The sequence below is a fragment of the Vanessa atalanta genome, chromosome 10 (genome assembly GCF_905147765.1).
Source record: "Vanessa atalanta chromosome 10, ilVanAtal1.2, whole genome shotgun sequence".
Taxonomy (NCBI): domain Eukaryota; kingdom Metazoa; phylum Arthropoda; class Insecta; order Lepidoptera; family Nymphalidae; genus Vanessa; species Vanessa atalanta.
Genome location: NC_061880.1, coordinates 1,992,296 through 2,010,945, shown reverse-complemented (window position 1 = coordinate 2,010,945; position 18,650 = coordinate 1,992,296). Strand labels below are relative to the sequence as shown.

The window sequence follows — 18,650 nt, the reverse complement described above, 5'->3', positions numbered from 1 at the left end:
AGGCAGGATATATAACATACATAATATATAATTGTATTTAGCTAACATTACTGTATTTTTAGATGTTGAAAAAGAGTAACTACTGAGTTTTTTGCCGATTCTTCTCGGTAGAATCTACATTCCGAACCGGTGGTAGCTTCACTTAACTTATAGTATGTTAAATGACGATTCAAAAGTGCTTGTCTACTTGATTAAAGTATATTTTGATTTTGATTAAGTTATAGTGAATATTATTCGATTTAATAAATTTAATTTTAAATTACTAATTTCGATACCTGTTTTATTTTTTATTTTAAATATCACACCTATTATTTTGTTCATTGAGAGTGTATTATTGCTAAGTAAAATATAGATTGTTGTGACGAATACATATAGCAATTAACATATAAGTTCTAATTTATGATAAGTATTAAAAACGTGTGTCGCAAATGAAAAACAATTTTCCTGTCATCGAACCTAAATATTAAACTGAGAAAATTGTATAAAATCATCATATCAATGTGTAAAAAGTTCAATAATCAGAATTATTTAAAAATAAAAGTTGGAGACTTCCAGCATTTGCTTATCGCTTTTGTTGTCCTACTGGCTATAACTTACATGTAACTTTTAAATTAGAATGTAAAATTTGCATACCGTACGCCTTCCAAGTTTCTCAATAATAGAAATATTTTATTATTATACTCTGTATAGAAAATACAAAGTCTAAAGTCTAATAAGGTTACTAAAAAGTCCTTAATGCAACCAACCTCTTTGTAGGTATAAGTTAAGAATAATAAATTTTAAATAATCTGTACAATAAGTACAGAAGTGCACTATTCATTTAATTGTCCTAATATAATTGATAATGTCATTTTAAATATATTTTTCTCAATGTTTGACAAAGAGATTTAATCTTAAAATTCTGATACAATACTTTATAATGTTTGATTTGGTTCATTATGTTTCATTTGATATTTAACATAATATAGCGTATTAATAAAAAATCGAAATAAGAATAAATAAATTTACACCAAAACAAACACAAACTTAATTTATCAAAACAAAACACACGTTGCGCGAAATCGTCAAAAACATTCCAAAACAGTCAAAAGGTAACTGAGCCGTCGTGTATAAATAAATATGAATGCGTACACAGAAGGTCCATGTGAGCCAGTAGGAGCGGCAGTGCGGGCCGCGGCTGACACTCATCACTAACGGCTGGCAGCTGGCGGACAGCAGCGCGGCAGGCGACCGCGGCAAGCACACCCCATACTGGCCGCCGCTCGAGCACCACTGGCAGCCGAGCACCGTCGCCGCGGAGCCGGCGCGCGCTCACGGTAGCGCTAACGCTCCCTGTTTACAAAATAAAGCCTCTATTTAGAGCGAGGGCGAAGGGCCTCGTCGCGCGGCGTCGGACCGAATAAAGGTAAGAGGCGGGCGGCTCGTTTGTGAGACAGGGGCAGCGGGACCGGCTCCGGCGGCGAGATCAAACGCGCCGCAGATCAAAGGGGCCGCCGCGCGATCGGCATCCGTCATTATTATTATGCAAGCATTACCAAGCGCGCGTGACTCAGGCGAGTGGGCCACGCGAGCTGCGCGGGCGCCGCGCCGGCTCGCCCCTCCCCTCGCAACCCCAGTGTGCACCCCCCACGACCGCACCTGTCAATGCACCGCCCGTTCTACCCGCTCCGCTTGCTACGTACCGGACGAGCCCTCGGCGGTCGCGGTCCGCGTTCGCGCCTTTTCGCACAAGATTAGCTGCGCTATGTACACACGTGTTTCTTTTGAACATATTTTGCACCATATTTGATTTTATAACTCTCTTTCACGAGCATTCCCGTGAACAGGTGCGCGCCAAAACTCCAGAATTGTTTAATACTTCGAGAATTTATTTGATCTTATTTACTGCGCAGTTAAGACTACAAATTCTTGTATTTATCTCAGCCGCTACCTTTTTGTTTGGCTTTTAAATTGGTGATTGATTGATTAAATTATGTTATTTTTATCTCACAAGCTCCAAAGCTGCGTCGTTCCTCTTAACGACGTATTCTGTAATCATTAAATGTCCTATCTAAATATCTATTAACAAAATGGTCAATAATTTACATTCTCGCTCCATACCGACGTATCTCTAGTATCATATTCGTGGGAAAAAAATATATTTGATAACGATAGAAGTGTTTAAGGAGAGTGAGACTTATCCGTAGATCAGTTGAAGGAATGTGGACACAGAGCTAAGTAGAATATAATTGGCAGGCGGCTCGCCAAGCGCTCAAAGCCTGTACCTGCATGTAAAAATGCCATCATAAAGCAAAGCCGCCACAATGAGCCCTTTGACAGTTGGTACCAACCTTTATGATGCCGACTCTGATATACGACTGAGTCTCATTAAACTTATTTTATCGACTGCTGATACAGCATCTAGCAATCCGTATAATAAATCAGAACATCGAAAAGAAGTGCGCGCTACTACTCATACCGCAGAGCGGAAGAATAAAACATTTACATCATTCAAAATCCTTATGGTTTATTATTCAGCCCCATTATGACTTAGTCGGAACGTTCGTATAAAAGACCTTCAATATAGAAGACTATTATACAGTTCATTTTCCATAACAATGAGCTTAATAAAAAGCTTTTGTAAGCTCCTTTAATAGGGTCTTATTAATTTATTATAGGTAGTAAACAGGAAACTTTAGAATGAGTTACGATACCGCCTTTTGAGCAGCTTTTTCTATAATAAAGCACAAGTTTGTGTTGTATACAATAAAAACATCAACGAAAACGTACATATCTTTATTCCATGTTTAATCCTTTAAAATTACTTTACTATAATAAAGTTTAAACAATTATTATTTTTTACATTTCAAATTCGAAGCAACTTTGATTTAATTTTAAGTACGTCTGTTAATGTTTAAATCGATAGTCACCTTACATAAAGGTAGATAATAATTGTGTAGTTTTTACATAAACCCGCTACCGGAGCACCGGCTACCGGGCCGTGGTACAGCAAAAAACTTAATCGCCATTCTCCATAACGCTTAGACGTACAATCGCTTACATATAGTTGATGTATTCAATACACAATTACGATAATTAATTGATTCAATTTCGCAATGTTACACAAATCGATATTTTATTCTGTATGTTATTATACGACGCGTAATAACATTATTCATGCATTTTAATTGGTAATGATATTATTGTGCAAAACAACGAGAATAATATGAACTGCGCAATTCTCTATGATATTAGATTAATTTATTTTATGGTCTGCGAAAATAATATATCCAATAAAATAAAACTATTTGAGTGAAACGCAAGTTAGTTTTTCAACAGAATAAATTTATCGATTCGAGTTTTACAACGAAATATGTACATTAATTTATATTCCAATCTATTTCCCATTTTATCCGCTGATTTCCACTCGTACAACCGGTATCGAAAGTGGAGCAGATGACACGTGCGGGCTTGCCGCTAATTAGCGTCAGAACACTTTTGCCGGTGACAGTGCACACGCCGCGTGAATAAGCAAGCGAAATACGAATGAGCGAGTTCGAGTAACGTAGTAGTGCGATTCACGCTCAGTCTCCGAATCACAATAAATCTGAGCCGATAAGTAGTGAGGCGGATTGTCGGCGCGGCGCGATCAAAGCGAAGGGAGGCACATGAAAGGCGCCGCCGATGTTCGCTAAGATGTTTCATTTGATACCGCGTTTCCACCACCGCCCGGCACGTCTAATTGCCCTTTGTTCCGTGACATTTTAATTAATTCGAGTTTAAATTTCAAGTGACATGACATATGACAGTGGGATGATGTAGGTCGTTTGATTCGTTGGCTTATTAACTACGTGTTAGTTAATAAGCCAACTTCACTTGACTCGGGATGAAAAATGTGTATGATTAACTACGAGTATAAAGCAACTTACCTTTACGTAATATCTAATATTATTTATTTTAATTTAACAAATTATGTTGGCTGTATAAATTTTATCAGAGCTTTAAAACAGAAGTCAGTACATAAAATATAAATTTAAATAAAAAAGTTAGTTACATATAGATACTATCAACTCGAAATGAAACCCTTGTAGTTTATTTAAAATAAAATCATTAAAATGTATTTATAACGGACATACTTATACAATGAGATAAAATACCAGTAACTGTTGCGTATTGAGACAAGAATGTTTGTTCGTATACAGATCGTATGCAAATACATTAATTATTATGCAGGCAATAGTATAAAACTAGTTGTCATTGCATAGCTCTGATATCTAGTTTTTTTTTTTAATATAACTGCCTTGTTTGTATAAGCTGACAAATACTCAAAACTATTGAACTTTCTGAAAATAATGGATATAACATCGTAATGTTTTTAAAATTTTAAGTCAATTTAATGGAATGTTGACGTATCTTGTATTTTTAATAAAAATACATATACGTTTATATTGTAATACTGTCTGGGAGTGAAAATACCCGCAACGAAAAAAAACGTTAGTCAAAACAAAAGAAAAAATACATCAGAGACACGAACAACAACCTGAAAGAAAGAAAAAATAATTTCACAATATATCGAAAAAATATATAAATTAGTTCGTAATTCTAGGCATTTTAATACAGACAAAATATCCTAATCTTTTAATTATTACTAAAAAATAATAATAATAAAAATATGCGTTTCAAATAAATTTCGTAATACGAAAAAAAAATGCTTCAGGACGCCCGGCAGATGTAGAATGTCTAAATTGACGTTTACCGATAGAATTTACTATAAAAATAAAACAATAAATAAGCACAAACTGAAGTTACTAAAACCATACTAGCTTTAATAAAAAAAAATCGTAAAAAATATAATTTACTTTACACATGCGCGTGGAGAGGCACACGACAGATTTATACTGTTTCCCATCACGGCATACGAAACGGATGTTTGACATATAAAATATTATATAATATTCGTAGAAAGGAATAACGTACCTCGTACAATGGACACATATAATCTTACATAGGTTCAAAGTCGGTAGCAGTTATTATCGCTTTATATGCATGAAGTAATAACGCTGTACCTTTGAGAGACCGTCGGCTACCGCGGTACTGCGTCAGTGGCGTCGTTTAATTAATTTGCTATAAACGATGTCGACTTGCGTTTTCGGTATTATTTACTAAGTCATTTTTTCCAACGAGTTCACATCGAACGAAGTCGATCCTCTTGAATGGAATTACAAATAAAAATATACTGTGATCAGGGATAAGCTTTAAACGATATTTGTCACAGATCAGTGTAACTATTTTTAGATACTTAAAGTATAACTCAAAACTTTCATTTGGAATAGATTAAAGGAATATATAAATCTATACATATAATAAAATTGGAGTGTCTGTTTGTAATATTATAATAACCCATTTTTACTAAATGCATATGTATGTATACATGGTACATATACCTAAATAACATTTTTTACAATTTTGTCTGTCTGATCCGTCTAATTTCTGAACGGCTGAACCGATTTCGACGGGACTTTCAGATAGCGGATGTAATAAGGAGTAACTTAGGCTACTTTTATTTTAGAATTATATATAAAATAAAATAAAATCAAGCTACAATATCCAAATAACTTAAATTTAAACAACGCGTACGAAGTCGCGGGCACAGCTAGTCTAATATAAAACCTGTTAGTCGTGAACTCTTTGCGTGAGAAATTACGTACCAATACAGAGGTCGCGATTTTAATATTTAAAATTGTCATTTGTCATTATTCTCACTTGTTAAATTTATTATATTGAGTGAGAAATGGAATTATCACGTTATCAATTTGATTGATGAAGAGTATCTGTACTACACTACATTTGGGACTAGTGATAACATTAACATAATTGTAAGAGTTTATTCAAAATCCTTTTTTATTTCGATAAGAATAAGAATCGTAATCAAAAACAATATCATAATTATATATTTTTAATAAGAGGTATATGTTTAATAATCAAATTCAAGACACTATAATATATCAAACAACTATTATATATAAACATATGTACTTATATGAATGATAAAAAAAATAATACTAGTATTCCGGCGATTTTCTTTCTAGTAAATAAATTAAAATTGATAATAGATTAAAATTGACTACGATTACAAATTTGTCCGCACGTCTTAACATAGGCATTTAAAAAATACCTAGTTACCTCAGTAGGGGGCAGTGGGTCGCGGCAATTGTTTTTTTAAATGGGGTCGCGCTATGAAAAACGTTTAAAAACATTCGTCTCAGAGAAACAAGACTATGTTTTCAACATATATGTAGCTATTAATATAATTAGGTGATGTAAATTATACGGTAATTTGTAAGTAATTAACTACTGGATATAGTATGTAAATGTATGCTAACATAGTCAGTTTTAATATACAATTAAAACTTCAAAGGAAACAACGCATAACATCAAACATTTCCTTAGCTACTTTTGCTCCCTTTAAGTATGCGAACTTTATTTGATTACCATTAAATTATCTTACAAATTAGTTAATATTTGCATTAAAATAAAATCGGTATTTTTATGCTACAGGTGGCAAACGGACAGGAAACTCATCTGATGGAAAGTGACTACCACCGCACCAGGACATCTGCGAAACCGGGAGTCTTGCAGGTGCGTTGCCGGTTATTTATTTACTTTTTTACAACTTAAAAATGGTAATATATCTGAAATATATATCTCACCGGATTTGGGATTTTTACCCTTTAAAACTGACTGAGGCCTCTATATGCTTTGCGTTGCGTCGTTGCAACGGACGCACTGGGGCCACGCCTGCCATCACGCGTCGTCGTAACGCAAGACGGCAACGCACGCCATCGCAGCGCAGCATCTCAGTGTGGATTTAAATCGATATTTGACAAGCACTGACAGGGCATCCTTTGATCCGTGTGGTATGTCACAAAAAATAGATAAGTAATACTACGCAGCGTTGCCGCAGCGACGACGCAACGCAACGCACTAATGAAACCTTACTCTAACAGCCTCCCTGGATCGCTTGTAGCTCGACGGAACTAATCATCCTGCATCCAGATATATTTGTACTGTACCTTGTGTTATTTTGAAACCTTTATACGTCATATCAAGTCAATTTAAATAAAAAGTAACATTTCGTAGTGGTCACATGAAAAGTCATATGTAATCCAAGATTAATAAAAGTGTTTATGTTACGTATAAATATAATGTAGGTATAGGAAATGGAAAATTCGATGTTGGCACATACATTCGATTCGATTCAATTGCAAGTATGAAGTAGGTAACTGCGTATTTGCTTATGAGGTAATATATTTATATATATGTTAACGCTAACGCCCCACGCATTTTAAATTCAACCACACGCCATACTATGTGTTTCCTTCAATAAAATATACTAAATGTAATATCCCACACCACCACCGCTCTCATTTATCGAATCTAATTTACAATCAATACAGACCCAAAATTGCTGACTGGAAAATTTAAATTTGGAACATAGTTTTTTTCCATAAGAATGGATTTTTATATTATTTCATCTTTAATGAAACATGGAACTATAGTATAAATATTATGTCATTAAAAGTGGTATTTGTCTATGGGATTACCTTAATAACTATACTATATGGTGTGTATATTTGCCAATATGATTGCATATGTGTCAGTAGGCAGTATGTCTGATGTCCTGTCAATAATAAACATTTATACGGAGTATTAAGACATATCCGAGACCGCTTAGTGTGATAATAGCATGTCTTTTTTGATGGACAATTAAACATTCCTACTTTTTATTCAATAAAATTGCTCTATTGCAACTTAAGGAAACGATAAAACAGACGAATAATTATTCAAAACGTACACCATAAGCGTAACTAATTAAGGACATAAAAAATAATGACACACTTGTTTGCATTTAAAACGGCTTTATTGACACGAATAAATAAAAAAAAAAGTAAAGTATTCAACATTGACTAAAGTCTGACGAAACGAGCTAATTTTGAACAAAGACATATAATGTTAATATTTACATAAAATTCCGATAAGACAAAGGAATTAAACAATTTCAAAACACATGTTGTGCGCAAGTGTTATATGTAATATATAAGGCACATATCTTTATCACAGAATACAGCAACTACCGGACAATAACGCTATATATTCAAAACAATTATCTCCATAAAAGCACTAACATTCACACTTTACTTATCAATAAAACTTAACTATTGGCTTAAATACTAGATAGACAGAAACAGCTCACTTGCTTATTAATGTATCAGTATTTATTTTATTTAATAAATAAAAAAATAAACCAAATCGAAATTATTACGACGCGTTTTATATAACTGCTATAATCTCCTTTATAAATAATTATCTTTTGAGATCTTATTTTTAAAGATTTTTGCTCTTTAATAGAGATTCATAAATTAAAAAAAAAAAAAAGAAATATTCTAATATGTATATTCGTAAGAATATCTACACCTAGAAGCCACCTATCAGTCTATTTTTATTGCCAGTTATTAAACGTCAAATCGACATTATTGCCACTTTAAAAAAGTCCTCGAAAAAATTTCTAAGACTTTTAGAATTTTAGATATATATTTTTAAATATAAAAGTATTAATAATTTTCTTATAAGAGCTGGCGAATGCGATATTTCGATATACAATACATTATGAGCTTATTGCTAATAGTGAATTTAAATTACACAAATTTAGTAACGCCTTATTTTTTTACGAGTATATTTTAAAATGTATATTTAAGTAGTATCCTTTTGTACAAATTTTCAGTCGCCTGATTCAAAATTAGCAAGTAAAAATCGTATACAGTTATTCAACCAAGCGAGAAGAATTGTTTACTTGGCATTTTCTGTCTTTGTTTCTTGAGGAACTCACGTGCTTGCTTGTCGCCTTGTCTAGACTCTAAGGCTTTCATTGCATCGCCATCTGGAATAGAATCAAAACTGTGTATTTTATTTCGAAAACATTTACAAGCTTTTATTTAACTTTATCCTGTTTTTGTTTTCATATTGCAACTAAATTGTAAACTATTGCCAAAAAAAGAGCTAAAATTCAGTGTATTTGTGGCTGAAATGCCACAAATACACTGAATTTTATGTTGCATACATTAGAACCCAATTATATTTAATCTATTTATTAAATATAGATTATATAAAATAAAAAAAAACACATCAAATGCATGTTATGAAATTCAAAAATCGAACATGCAGGTAGCAAATCTACTGCGGTTTTCATTATTATCGCAAAAATTTACAAGATTGAAATAAAATATACCTGACATGTTACTTTTATTACAAGTTAAAAAGCCTTCATAGAATAGTAGAGCCTCGAGATTAGTAATTACTATAAATAGTTACTGGGTTGAATGACCTGTTCGTCGTTCAAAACATTATATAACGGTATGTAATTATTTAAAAAGAATCCAAACAATTATTCCGTCACGTCTGATTCTATTGTAGCAGATATTTTTGAATACATTCGTGAATTGTATTTGTGACCGTGTAATCCATCGTAAAAGAGAAGAGACGTGCCGACGGACTACTAAAAACATTTAACGTTTATAAATTGTATTTCTACTCTTTAATATACGACCAAACAGCTCGACGGAGGATCGCTGCGTTCCAGTATGAAGGGTGAGTGAGCTAGTGTAAGTCTTTAGTTTAGCACAAGAGACATAATATCCTAGTTCCTAAGATTTGGCGCATTAACGATGTTATCGATAGTTACTATTTTATACATCACCGATGTCTATGGGCGATAGTGACACTTACCATAGTCTAGTCTACTAGTCAGACCTTTTAAAATAAAAAATATTACTTTCGGTTTTACGAGCACATTTTTTTTAGCATTAGCAGCCCGTAAATGTCCCACCGCTGGGATAAAGGCCTCCTCTCCCTTTGAGGAGAAGGTTTGGAGCATATTCCACCACGCTGCTCCAATGCGGGTTGGCGGAATACACATGTGGCAGAATTTCTTTGAAATTAGACACATGCAGGTTTCCTCACGATGTTTTCCTTCACCGCAGAGCACGAGATGAATTATAAACACAAATTAAGCACATGAAAATTCAGTGGTGCCTGCCTGGGTTTGAACCCGAAATCATCGGTTAAGATGCACGCGTTCTAACCACTGGGCCATCTCGGCTCGACGAGCACGTCGGCTCCGAACCCTCCTCACTAGGCCAGCAAGGCCGGAATAGATCAGAACATCATCATAAACCATAAAAGTCCAAACAGCGGGTACCGATGTTGCTGGGCCGCGAGAGCGGCAGATGCAGCTGCGGCAGGCTGGAGATGGGCGCCGGCGTGGCGGGCACCTCGCTGAAGTGCAGGTAGGCCTCCCCCACGAACGTGTTGCTGACGCTGAACATGTCCTTGTCCTTCACCACGAGCTGCAGCAGCGCGTCCGCCGCGCGCCGCTGCTCGCCCGACAGCTGGCTGCCCACGCGTTACAAAAACATGCTATGACTTGAACGATTAACGAACCGGCAGCAGCGCAAAGTTACGGACCGTCTAGCGATGTAAAAAGTCGCAGGTTCGATCCTGACACCTTGGACTACTGTCGTCCAACTTCTTACACTAACTTTAAGCCTAATTGGAGGGGTAAATAGGAATATTAGTAACTCACTAAAATAAGGCATTTCTACTATAGTTTTCAAAAATATATATCATTCAATACTTGCGTTAACTGTTATTATATTATCTTAGCAAATTAACTTGATAACACTTACATTAGAAACATCTCATCATATAGAGGGAAGAGGTTCTTGCTGTGCGTTTGCGTTTTTGGCTTTTCAACATTAGCAAACGTATCCTCGGGTAGGAGACCCACACGTACGTAGGAATCGCATAGACCTTTAAATAATAAATGGAATTAAATATGTAAGTAATAATTATATATTTTAGTTTTTTATAACATAGGTTGGCAGACAAGCGCGCCATATTATAAAATTTTCAGGGATTTTTGGATATCATAATATGCTTTATTCACGATACTGAAATAAAAATAAACTTCTCTTAAATAGGCTTTTATAAGCACTTTAGTCGCTTTGAAATATTTCCGGCAATTGAATGACATTGGTAACTATTGCTTTTGGGTTACTTAATAGTACTATATTATAAATTAATAATTTTCGATTGATTTGTTGGATAGGGCACACATGACCCCTACCCGTCTACATATGTTTACAACGTCCTTGTTGAGCTAATAACTAAATTACAATGCTATAGATCCCAAAGACCCTAGTTCTAATCGGGCCAATAAAAATATTGATCATTTCTGCCAAAAACAAGGAAAAACTCCCATGCATTGAAGCGTAAAACTTTTTTTGGCTCCTACAGCTGATTTTTCTCCTTATCTTGTAGAATTACACATGCGAACTATGAGTGTTATAAAAAATAAAGTGCATCTGTATTTGCGCAATATTTTACTCGTTATGGAGGACATTTAGTTTGGGAGATATTATTAATATACTTTTATTTATACAAAGTAACTTACCATTTGAATCAGTGGGCATTAGATTCCTAGCGTTCATAATTTCAATTTTTAAATTATCTTCAATGAACTGCGCTCGAACTGTCAGTAGGCCCATCTTAGGTTCAGTGACAGCTTGCTGTTCCTGCCACCTCTCTAAATGATACTGATGGATCAACTCTCTCGTCTCCATTCCGTGGATTTTCAACAAATATTCGACACGTTTCAACGTTTCTGACTCATAAATATCTTTATTGTCTTGTCTGAACGAACGAATCATTATTTTCAGACACTCGTGAAGATTGGAAAAGAATGATGGCGGACGACGTTTCTGTAAAAAACCCATTTTGATGTCAGATATTTTTGTCTTTTGGAAGATATTTCCCATAACCACAATAAGATGATACCGTTACCGTGAATTCCAGTTATATAAATATATTTCATCAAAAAAGTTTTTCTTTTGTCGTATAAGAGTTAGAATAATGATGTCTATATATTTTTATAACTGGATATGTCACTGTTCATGCACATGTAGGCGAAATTATATCTAGATATTTCAATTCACAATATATCTATGGAACATAATATTTCCATGCAAATTTCAAGCCAATCTCTTATTTACGGTCTATCATTTATTTAAAGCTCTTTTACTTAAATAATCTAGGAAAATATGACCAAAATTTTTTTATATGAGCGTGAAAAGACCCGAAATATATGATGTAAGTACACTATGACAAAAAAGAAGACTTGCAATTTCGCTCATTTAAAAAAAAAAAGGTTTTATTTCTAAAAATGGTGGACGTTTGGACAAAAATGCAATTTAATTTTGAAAATCTGTCAGTCACTACGGCATTAACAATTATTGGAATATTGTAAACAATATTCAATATTATATAAGAAACTCATTAAAAAAAATACTTAATCGTAAAGTATTTAATATGCTTTAACAAATACTTTTCTTGTGTACATAATATAAACAAATAATAAAGCGGACGATATCGGCATACATACATAACATACAGTCAAATACACTTCGAAGCTCACATTACAGCATCCTGATGCACCATTTGGATACCAATAGCATTTTCCCTGACTATCTCAACTATAAAATGTTTATTTTTAGAAAGAAAAAACATATTTCGATGTTTTTTTGGTCGAATTATTAGTACCTACCATTTAGAAAGTATAGCCCCGGATCTAAGGTGCCATATTTAACAGGCTACCTGCCCCGAGTTAAGCCCCTAGCAATTTAAAAAATATATTCGATTTTTTTTTATTGATTTTTAATAAATGACCCAAAATTTTCGTCTCAATATATTTCTGTTTTGAGTTTATCATAATAATTATTTTTATATTTTGTAGGTATGCCCAAAAACCTGACCCCGACTCGGTGAGTTAGATCCGGGGCTAAAAAAGACAATGATTACAAAAATGCCCCTAAACTATATGTATCAAATAATTTGTAAGTGTTAAAAATGTAGTCTCTGTAACGCTATGTAAAATTACATTGTACAATTATTATTATTTCACAATGAATTTTATGTTGTTTATTAAAATGAATTATTCTATCGAATCCCGAAATAGTTTGAGGCAGGGTCCATGCTATGTCGAACAGGCTGTAGGGCACAAACAGTAACATACACAGTGCTTTATATAATCTGTGGTTTACCGCATCCAAGATGGCGGCGGCCGATTTTGTCATACGCCTCGGGTCGATATAGCGAGTTATCTTTGCCCTTCGGTGCTATTAAACAAACACTTCTATATTACCAGCGAAAATAAATAAAAAAAGTAAATATCAATCACAAAATAAAATATTTTAACAAAAATGTTGTGCTATCTCTACTCGTAATTGTATGCAAACTGCGTGCGACATATATGCATAGTTATTTACCCGAAAGAATAAAATGTTCGGAGATACTTTGTTTTTGCCAAAATATCTACGCCTAAAAAAGCGGATACGGGTAGCGATTTTTTCTTTCTACAAATTAAAGATTAATATGAGTTAGTTCAAATGATTATTAAAATACAGTTAATATAGAATTGAGGTCCAGTAAAGAAACTACAAAAAAAAACTGAAAAGTTAATATAATTACGTTTATTCACTTTAATTTATTTTTTATTTATTTAATCGACTAATTAAATGTATAGATATTTTTTTGGAAAAAGAAAATAAAATAACTTTATGGTCATGACATGTATGAAAAACTGTATGTATTGATTCCTTTCTGGACCTAGATAGATTATTATAAACAAAAAGTTAATAAATAATTAAATAATATCAATATACCAAGACTATTAGGTGTTAACATGAAATCCAGGATAAAGAAGCCATACATACCTCAAGATTAGCTTGTATTAGTTCATACAAAACTTCTCCAAGCTGTTCCCAAACTATATCCAAAGTTCTAGAGAAGTTTTCATTGTTCAAATGCTGATACAAGGTATCCAAATTGGCTTCCAGGTATCTCATCACTCGGTCCATGCTCGAACAGTCCTGGTGGAGTAACTCCGCACCTTCTATAAGGAAGCGCGTGATGGACGGCATCATCTGGAAAATTATTCATCGCTGTCAATTTTTAACACATTTAAGAATTTATATACCTATAAGTTGTAACGCTCGTTAAATCTAATGGACCATTGTTTGGTTAACGCGTTGAATTTTACTTGAATATTTACGTGCAAGTTATAGACATTTTAATATAATTTCTGCTAATTATTTATTTGCTCTTTTAAGTTAATATATTAAGTGTTTATCTTCGTCTAGTTCACCATAGAATTTTACATAAATAAGGAATTTAATTTTTATTACAAACACAAGGGGAGACTTCGAGGAATTGTTAATATTTTAACAGCTTCAATATTTATACTTTTGCCGTTAACATCCCCCCCCCCGCTTTTAGTTTTAAATGTTAATAGTAAGTAGTTAATAGTAGTAAGGAATTTGTGTATAACGATTAATGTTATAAATAAATTTTACCTTTTTAATCATAATCTCCAGCAAATCTACGATTTTATTCTTAACCGTATCGATCGCGTTCGCGATGACGTTCTCCAGTGTCTCCTTGCACCTGGATAATATTTTATTATTATATTCATGTGTCGAGTCGAGGTAGCCCATTGGTTAGAACACATGACTCCCAACCGGAGACTTATAACTCATCTCGTGCGTGGTTCGTTTGGAAAAACATAGTAAGGTATCCTGTATTTATCAGATGTAATTCTGCTGCTATGTGTATATGGAATGAATCATTACCAGCAAACAATACCAATGTTCTTTACAAAACAGGGAAAGAAAACAGTTCATTTATGCATATGAGGAATAGAAGAGATCTGAGAATTGATCATTTTTCTTAATTATATTGTTAAGAATATAGAAGTCAAAAGGCTTAGCATCGCTTATTCCATAGCGATATACTTTTGTGATCGGTTTTATGCTAAACATAATCGAAGACTTCCGATAAGTCACAGCAAATCCCTAACATCTTAGATAAGCGCATAACATAACATAACAGGAAGTCCTCGCACCTCTGCGCCTCGAGCGGCGAGCGCGCCTCGCACATGCGGCGAATGATGGCGTCCATGTCCAGCTCCTGCACGAAGGGCGGCAGGCTCTGGCGCACGTAGTCGATGTTGTTGATGGCCACGCACCACTCCGTCGTCACCTCGAAGCGCGACTCGAAGGGCGACCGCGCGCCCCCCGCGCCGCCCGCGCCGCCCGCGCCGCCCACGCGCGCCGACATGCGGTCCGAGTAGAACACGCAGCAGCGGCAGATGTCCTGCGCAGGCGGAACTCTTATATGGCCAACTCGAGGGGTAAGGTAATGACGTCCAGCAGATCACGTCTACGTGGATATTTATGTTACTTTCAACTTTAGGAATTATATCGTTCGATTGTAATTTAAAAATTTTACTTGTACACATTATACGAATTGAATAATAATCTTAGTACTAAAAAAAGTGTTTATACAGGGTTATTGGTAATTCGACGTATTCCCGTTAGGCAGTGATTGAGGTGACTATTTGCGATAATTTTAACCCCTATATGCATGATCCAAAAATAAACCATTTTGGAGTTATCCTTATCACGTTTTTAGATTATTTTTTTTTCAAAATTATTTTACACAACCATAATAACACGAGGGTTTACATGAGGTCACGCTATTAAATTATGTAACTTAATTTAAACTGCAGTTTTCCTCCAACGTTATAGATCTACCCAGGCAAAAAGACAAACTATCGGTGTGTATTATTATGAGTAAATGACGCTGGTCACCACCACTGGCACGACAAAACTAAGTATTACTGTTTGGTGACAGAATTATGAATGAGTGGTACCTACCCAAACGGGCTAGCAAAACCTTACTATCAAGTAAAATAGCCATACAATACTTACATCAATAATTTTAGCAACAAAAGTGTAACATCCCTCGACGTCCGGCCACGCCAGTTGCTGCCAGAATATCTTAATCTGGTAGAATATCGCTAAGGTGTCCACTCCAGAGCTGCTGTATTTTACATTAGAATCGACAGGCACTAAGTTATCCAATTCAACGGCTTTTTCAATACGAGTGAGAGCTTTGTACGCCGCTATATCCAGCCATTGAGCGACTCCTCCGAAAAACCAACCGTGAAATTTAGAAATGCTGTAGGAATTCCAGTCCGTCTCATTCAAACCTTGGCCCAACCTGCAAAGGATAATAATAACATATAAGTGATTTATTCAAACCTACGTTTTAAAATATTCTTTCACATAAATAATTTTAACTCTCATCTATTTCTATTAAATAAAGCCGAGGTGAAGTAGAAAACAATAATATTTGTTGGTTTAATCAAATATTGACATTTCAAATGTTATTTTATCCCAACTACCCACCCAAATCCCTACATCTAGTAATCTGTATATTTTTTTACTAATATTATACTTATATCAGAAACCTTTAATTAAAATTTAGATACTGTTAAACTAATCTAAAAACTGATTTCTATGAAGAATTTGTAAAACGATGCTCAATAAAGCTTTTGACACTTACTCCAAGTGTTTCAAGTTAAGTAAAATATTATTTGTCCTCTAATTGTAATTGATGTAATTTCATAGATCAAAAAATATTTATAAAATTTAAACTTACGTCAAAAATCTCTGCAACGCAAGATATAGTTCGAACAGCGTGGTTCCCATCGCCAACGGTTCGGTACCAACATCTGGTGTTCCCAAACCAGTTTCCCCATTAATGCCGCCGGCCAAATGTACGCTATTCGTTGAGCCTTCGCTATACCGTAATCGCTTTAAACTCTTGCAAACTTGTATCACTTCCGGTTCCACCAACGAAGCTATCTTATCTTCATAAACACCATATAGAGTTTTCGAATAGGGAAAACTCATGACTCTGTGAACGGAATAAAAATAAATTACACGTTTATCGGAAAATTTGGGCGAACTTTTTGGAAGAAGATACTTACTCAACAAAAACTCTGTCGAAGTATTCGACAGCTCTTTGGAGATCAGATCTGACCAACTGTATGACTCTGATCAGGTGCTGCAGCCTCGACTCTTCAGTCTTATCTTTGCATTCGTTGTTGTCCAGAATGTGAACGAACCAGTCTGACGCACCTTGTATAGCAGCCTGGTTCAATACTTCCTGAATCGTTAGCTTGCTCCCATCGTCTTTATCTCTCAACCAACCGTATAGATTCACGGGGAACAAATCTATAGACTCTGGCAAGTCTAACGCCGACAGCTTGTAAAGTATCTTCAAAACTTCCCGAAGAGTTTTCATGACGGTCTTATCGCCCGCAGTCTTCTTCCTCAATTTTCTGATATGGCTGAAACATGTCGGAAGCAACTTTTTTGCTCCATCCCAGAAGAGCTTAACATCCTCTTCGTTCACTAGACCTGAAAACATGAAGATACTAATATTACTACAAATCTTAGTGCATTCTAAAATATATAATCATCTTTAAGACAACTATGCAAAACAAAACAAATCAGGCCGGTAAGGATATTGCAAGCAATTTTAATTAAAAAAAAAAACAGTAAAAAGAATTTCTGGACTAAAATAAAAACACAAAAAACTATATACGTCTTATGTGATAAAAGAAAGTACCCACCAGATTGCAAGGGCTTGGTGAGTTTATCGAGCAGGCAGTTGAAGAGGGCGAAGCTCAGCGGATGGTCGGTGGTGACGGCGCAGAACACGGCCCACTGCGCCAGCTGGTTGTCGAGCTGCGTGAGGCCGCTCTGCGCGGCGTGCTGCGTGAGGACGCCCTCCGCCGCCGCGCTGAAGTTGCCGCACCACCAGTAGGGGGCGACCTGGCGGGGACCGACTCATCATTACACGGTTTAGAAATTCGTAATAATTAGCTCTAGTATTCATCTAAAAACTGTGTCGGTTGGGTAGTATAAAATCTACTCAAAACCTATCTGAAACCATGAGTGTCGTATTAGTCGACTAAGATTTTTAAACCCCACTCATCAATAGATCACGTTATCCCGATCCGTATTTTGAAAGGAAATTAACAAGCAAAAGCATTCTAAAGAAAAGTCAGCATAAGGCAGCAAGACTGACAGTTCGCCAAATCTACTTTCGTGCGATTCACACACCGTGCCTTCCCCGAGTATAAACAAGTTTCGATATAGTTCTCATGTTATAGGTTTAATTTTATTACCTTCCGATTCAGAACCACTATAAACATTCAATCGTACCAATAGTTTATTTTCGTGTACCAATTTATCTATTTAACAAAATAAACAAACCTTGGAGCTATCCAGCTCGTGAAGTAAGAGTATTCTTAATAGATGCCTGTGCTCTTGAGCTGCAACCTGCGAGTTCTTCTCTGACGAGAAATTAAAGCGCGCTTTCAATACTCCTTGACGACGTAGTTTGCTCTTTTTACTTAAATTTAACCACATGACCATTCCACCTGCAGGAATCGACTGAAACATAAACATAATTAAATTACGAAAAGTCCTAACCCAACTATGGCCACGGCGACCCACAAATGAGTCGCTCATTACGCAGGAATTATTATAGATCATAGGTGTATATCTCTCATCCCTTTACTCTCCTAATCCATTACGACAAGCCGACGTGAACAGACCCTTTTCAGGAGCACATCTTTATTTAGGGTTTACATACTTTGTGAAAACCGGAAGAGCAGCAATACGTATTTCCTAACTCCATTCATT

General features: G+C 35.1%; 2 protein-coding genes across 8 annotated transcripts in view; both read right to left on the bottom strand.

Annotated features, from left to right (window-relative positions):
• Nucleotides 1–18,650, bottom strand: part of LOC125066760 (palmitoleoyl-protein carboxylesterase NOTUM) — a 23,193-nt gene extending 4,543 nt beyond the window's left edge. The window contains exons 1-3 of one of the 2 annotated variants that reach the window (XM_047675019.1): nt 18,612–18,650; nt 14,793–14,797; nt 1,132–1,258 (exon numbers count right to left, since the gene is read on the bottom strand). In XM_047675019.1, the coding sequence (XP_047530975.1) occupies nt 1,132–1,188 (57 nt within the window). In that variant the 5' untranslated portion in view covers nt 1,189–1,258; nt 14,793–14,797; nt 18,612–18,650. Of the gene's footprint in view, nt 1–1,131; nt 1,654–14,792; nt 14,798–18,611 lie in introns of those variants that run through there. The other variant, XM_047675018.1, reaches the window with a different exon arrangement.
• Nucleotides 7,890–18,650, bottom strand: part of LOC125066756 (protein unc-13 homolog 4B) — a 48,818-nt gene continuing 38,057 nt past the window's right edge. For 4 of the 6 annotated variants that reach the window (XM_047675009.1, XM_047675013.1, XM_047675012.1 and 1 more), the window contains 14 exons: nt 18,219–18,398; nt 17,573–17,774; nt 16,925–17,357; nt 16,594–16,851; nt 15,861–16,152; nt 14,993–15,243; nt 14,445–14,535; nt 13,806–14,015; nt 13,359–13,445; nt 13,134–13,208; nt 11,489–11,795; nt 10,722–10,845; nt 10,235–10,428; nt 7,890–8,917 (listed from right to left, as the gene is read on the bottom strand). In XM_047675009.1, the coding sequence (XP_047530965.1) occupies nt 8,805–8,917; nt 10,235–10,428; nt 10,722–10,845; nt 11,489–11,795; nt 13,134–13,208; nt 13,359–13,445; nt 13,806–14,015; nt 14,445–14,535; nt 14,993–15,243; nt 15,861–16,152; nt 16,594–16,851; nt 16,925–17,357; nt 17,573–17,774; nt 18,219–18,398 (2,817 nt within the window). In that variant the 3' untranslated portion in view covers nt 7,890–8,804. The remainder of the gene's footprint in view (nt 8,918–10,234; nt 10,429–10,721; nt 10,846–11,488; nt 11,796–13,133; nt 13,209–13,358; nt 13,446–13,805; nt 14,016–14,444; nt 14,536–14,992; nt 15,244–15,860; nt 16,153–16,593; nt 16,852–16,924; nt 17,358–17,572; nt 17,775–18,218; nt 18,399–18,650) is intronic. The other 2 variants (XM_047675010.1, XM_047675011.1) reach the window with 2 other exon arrangements.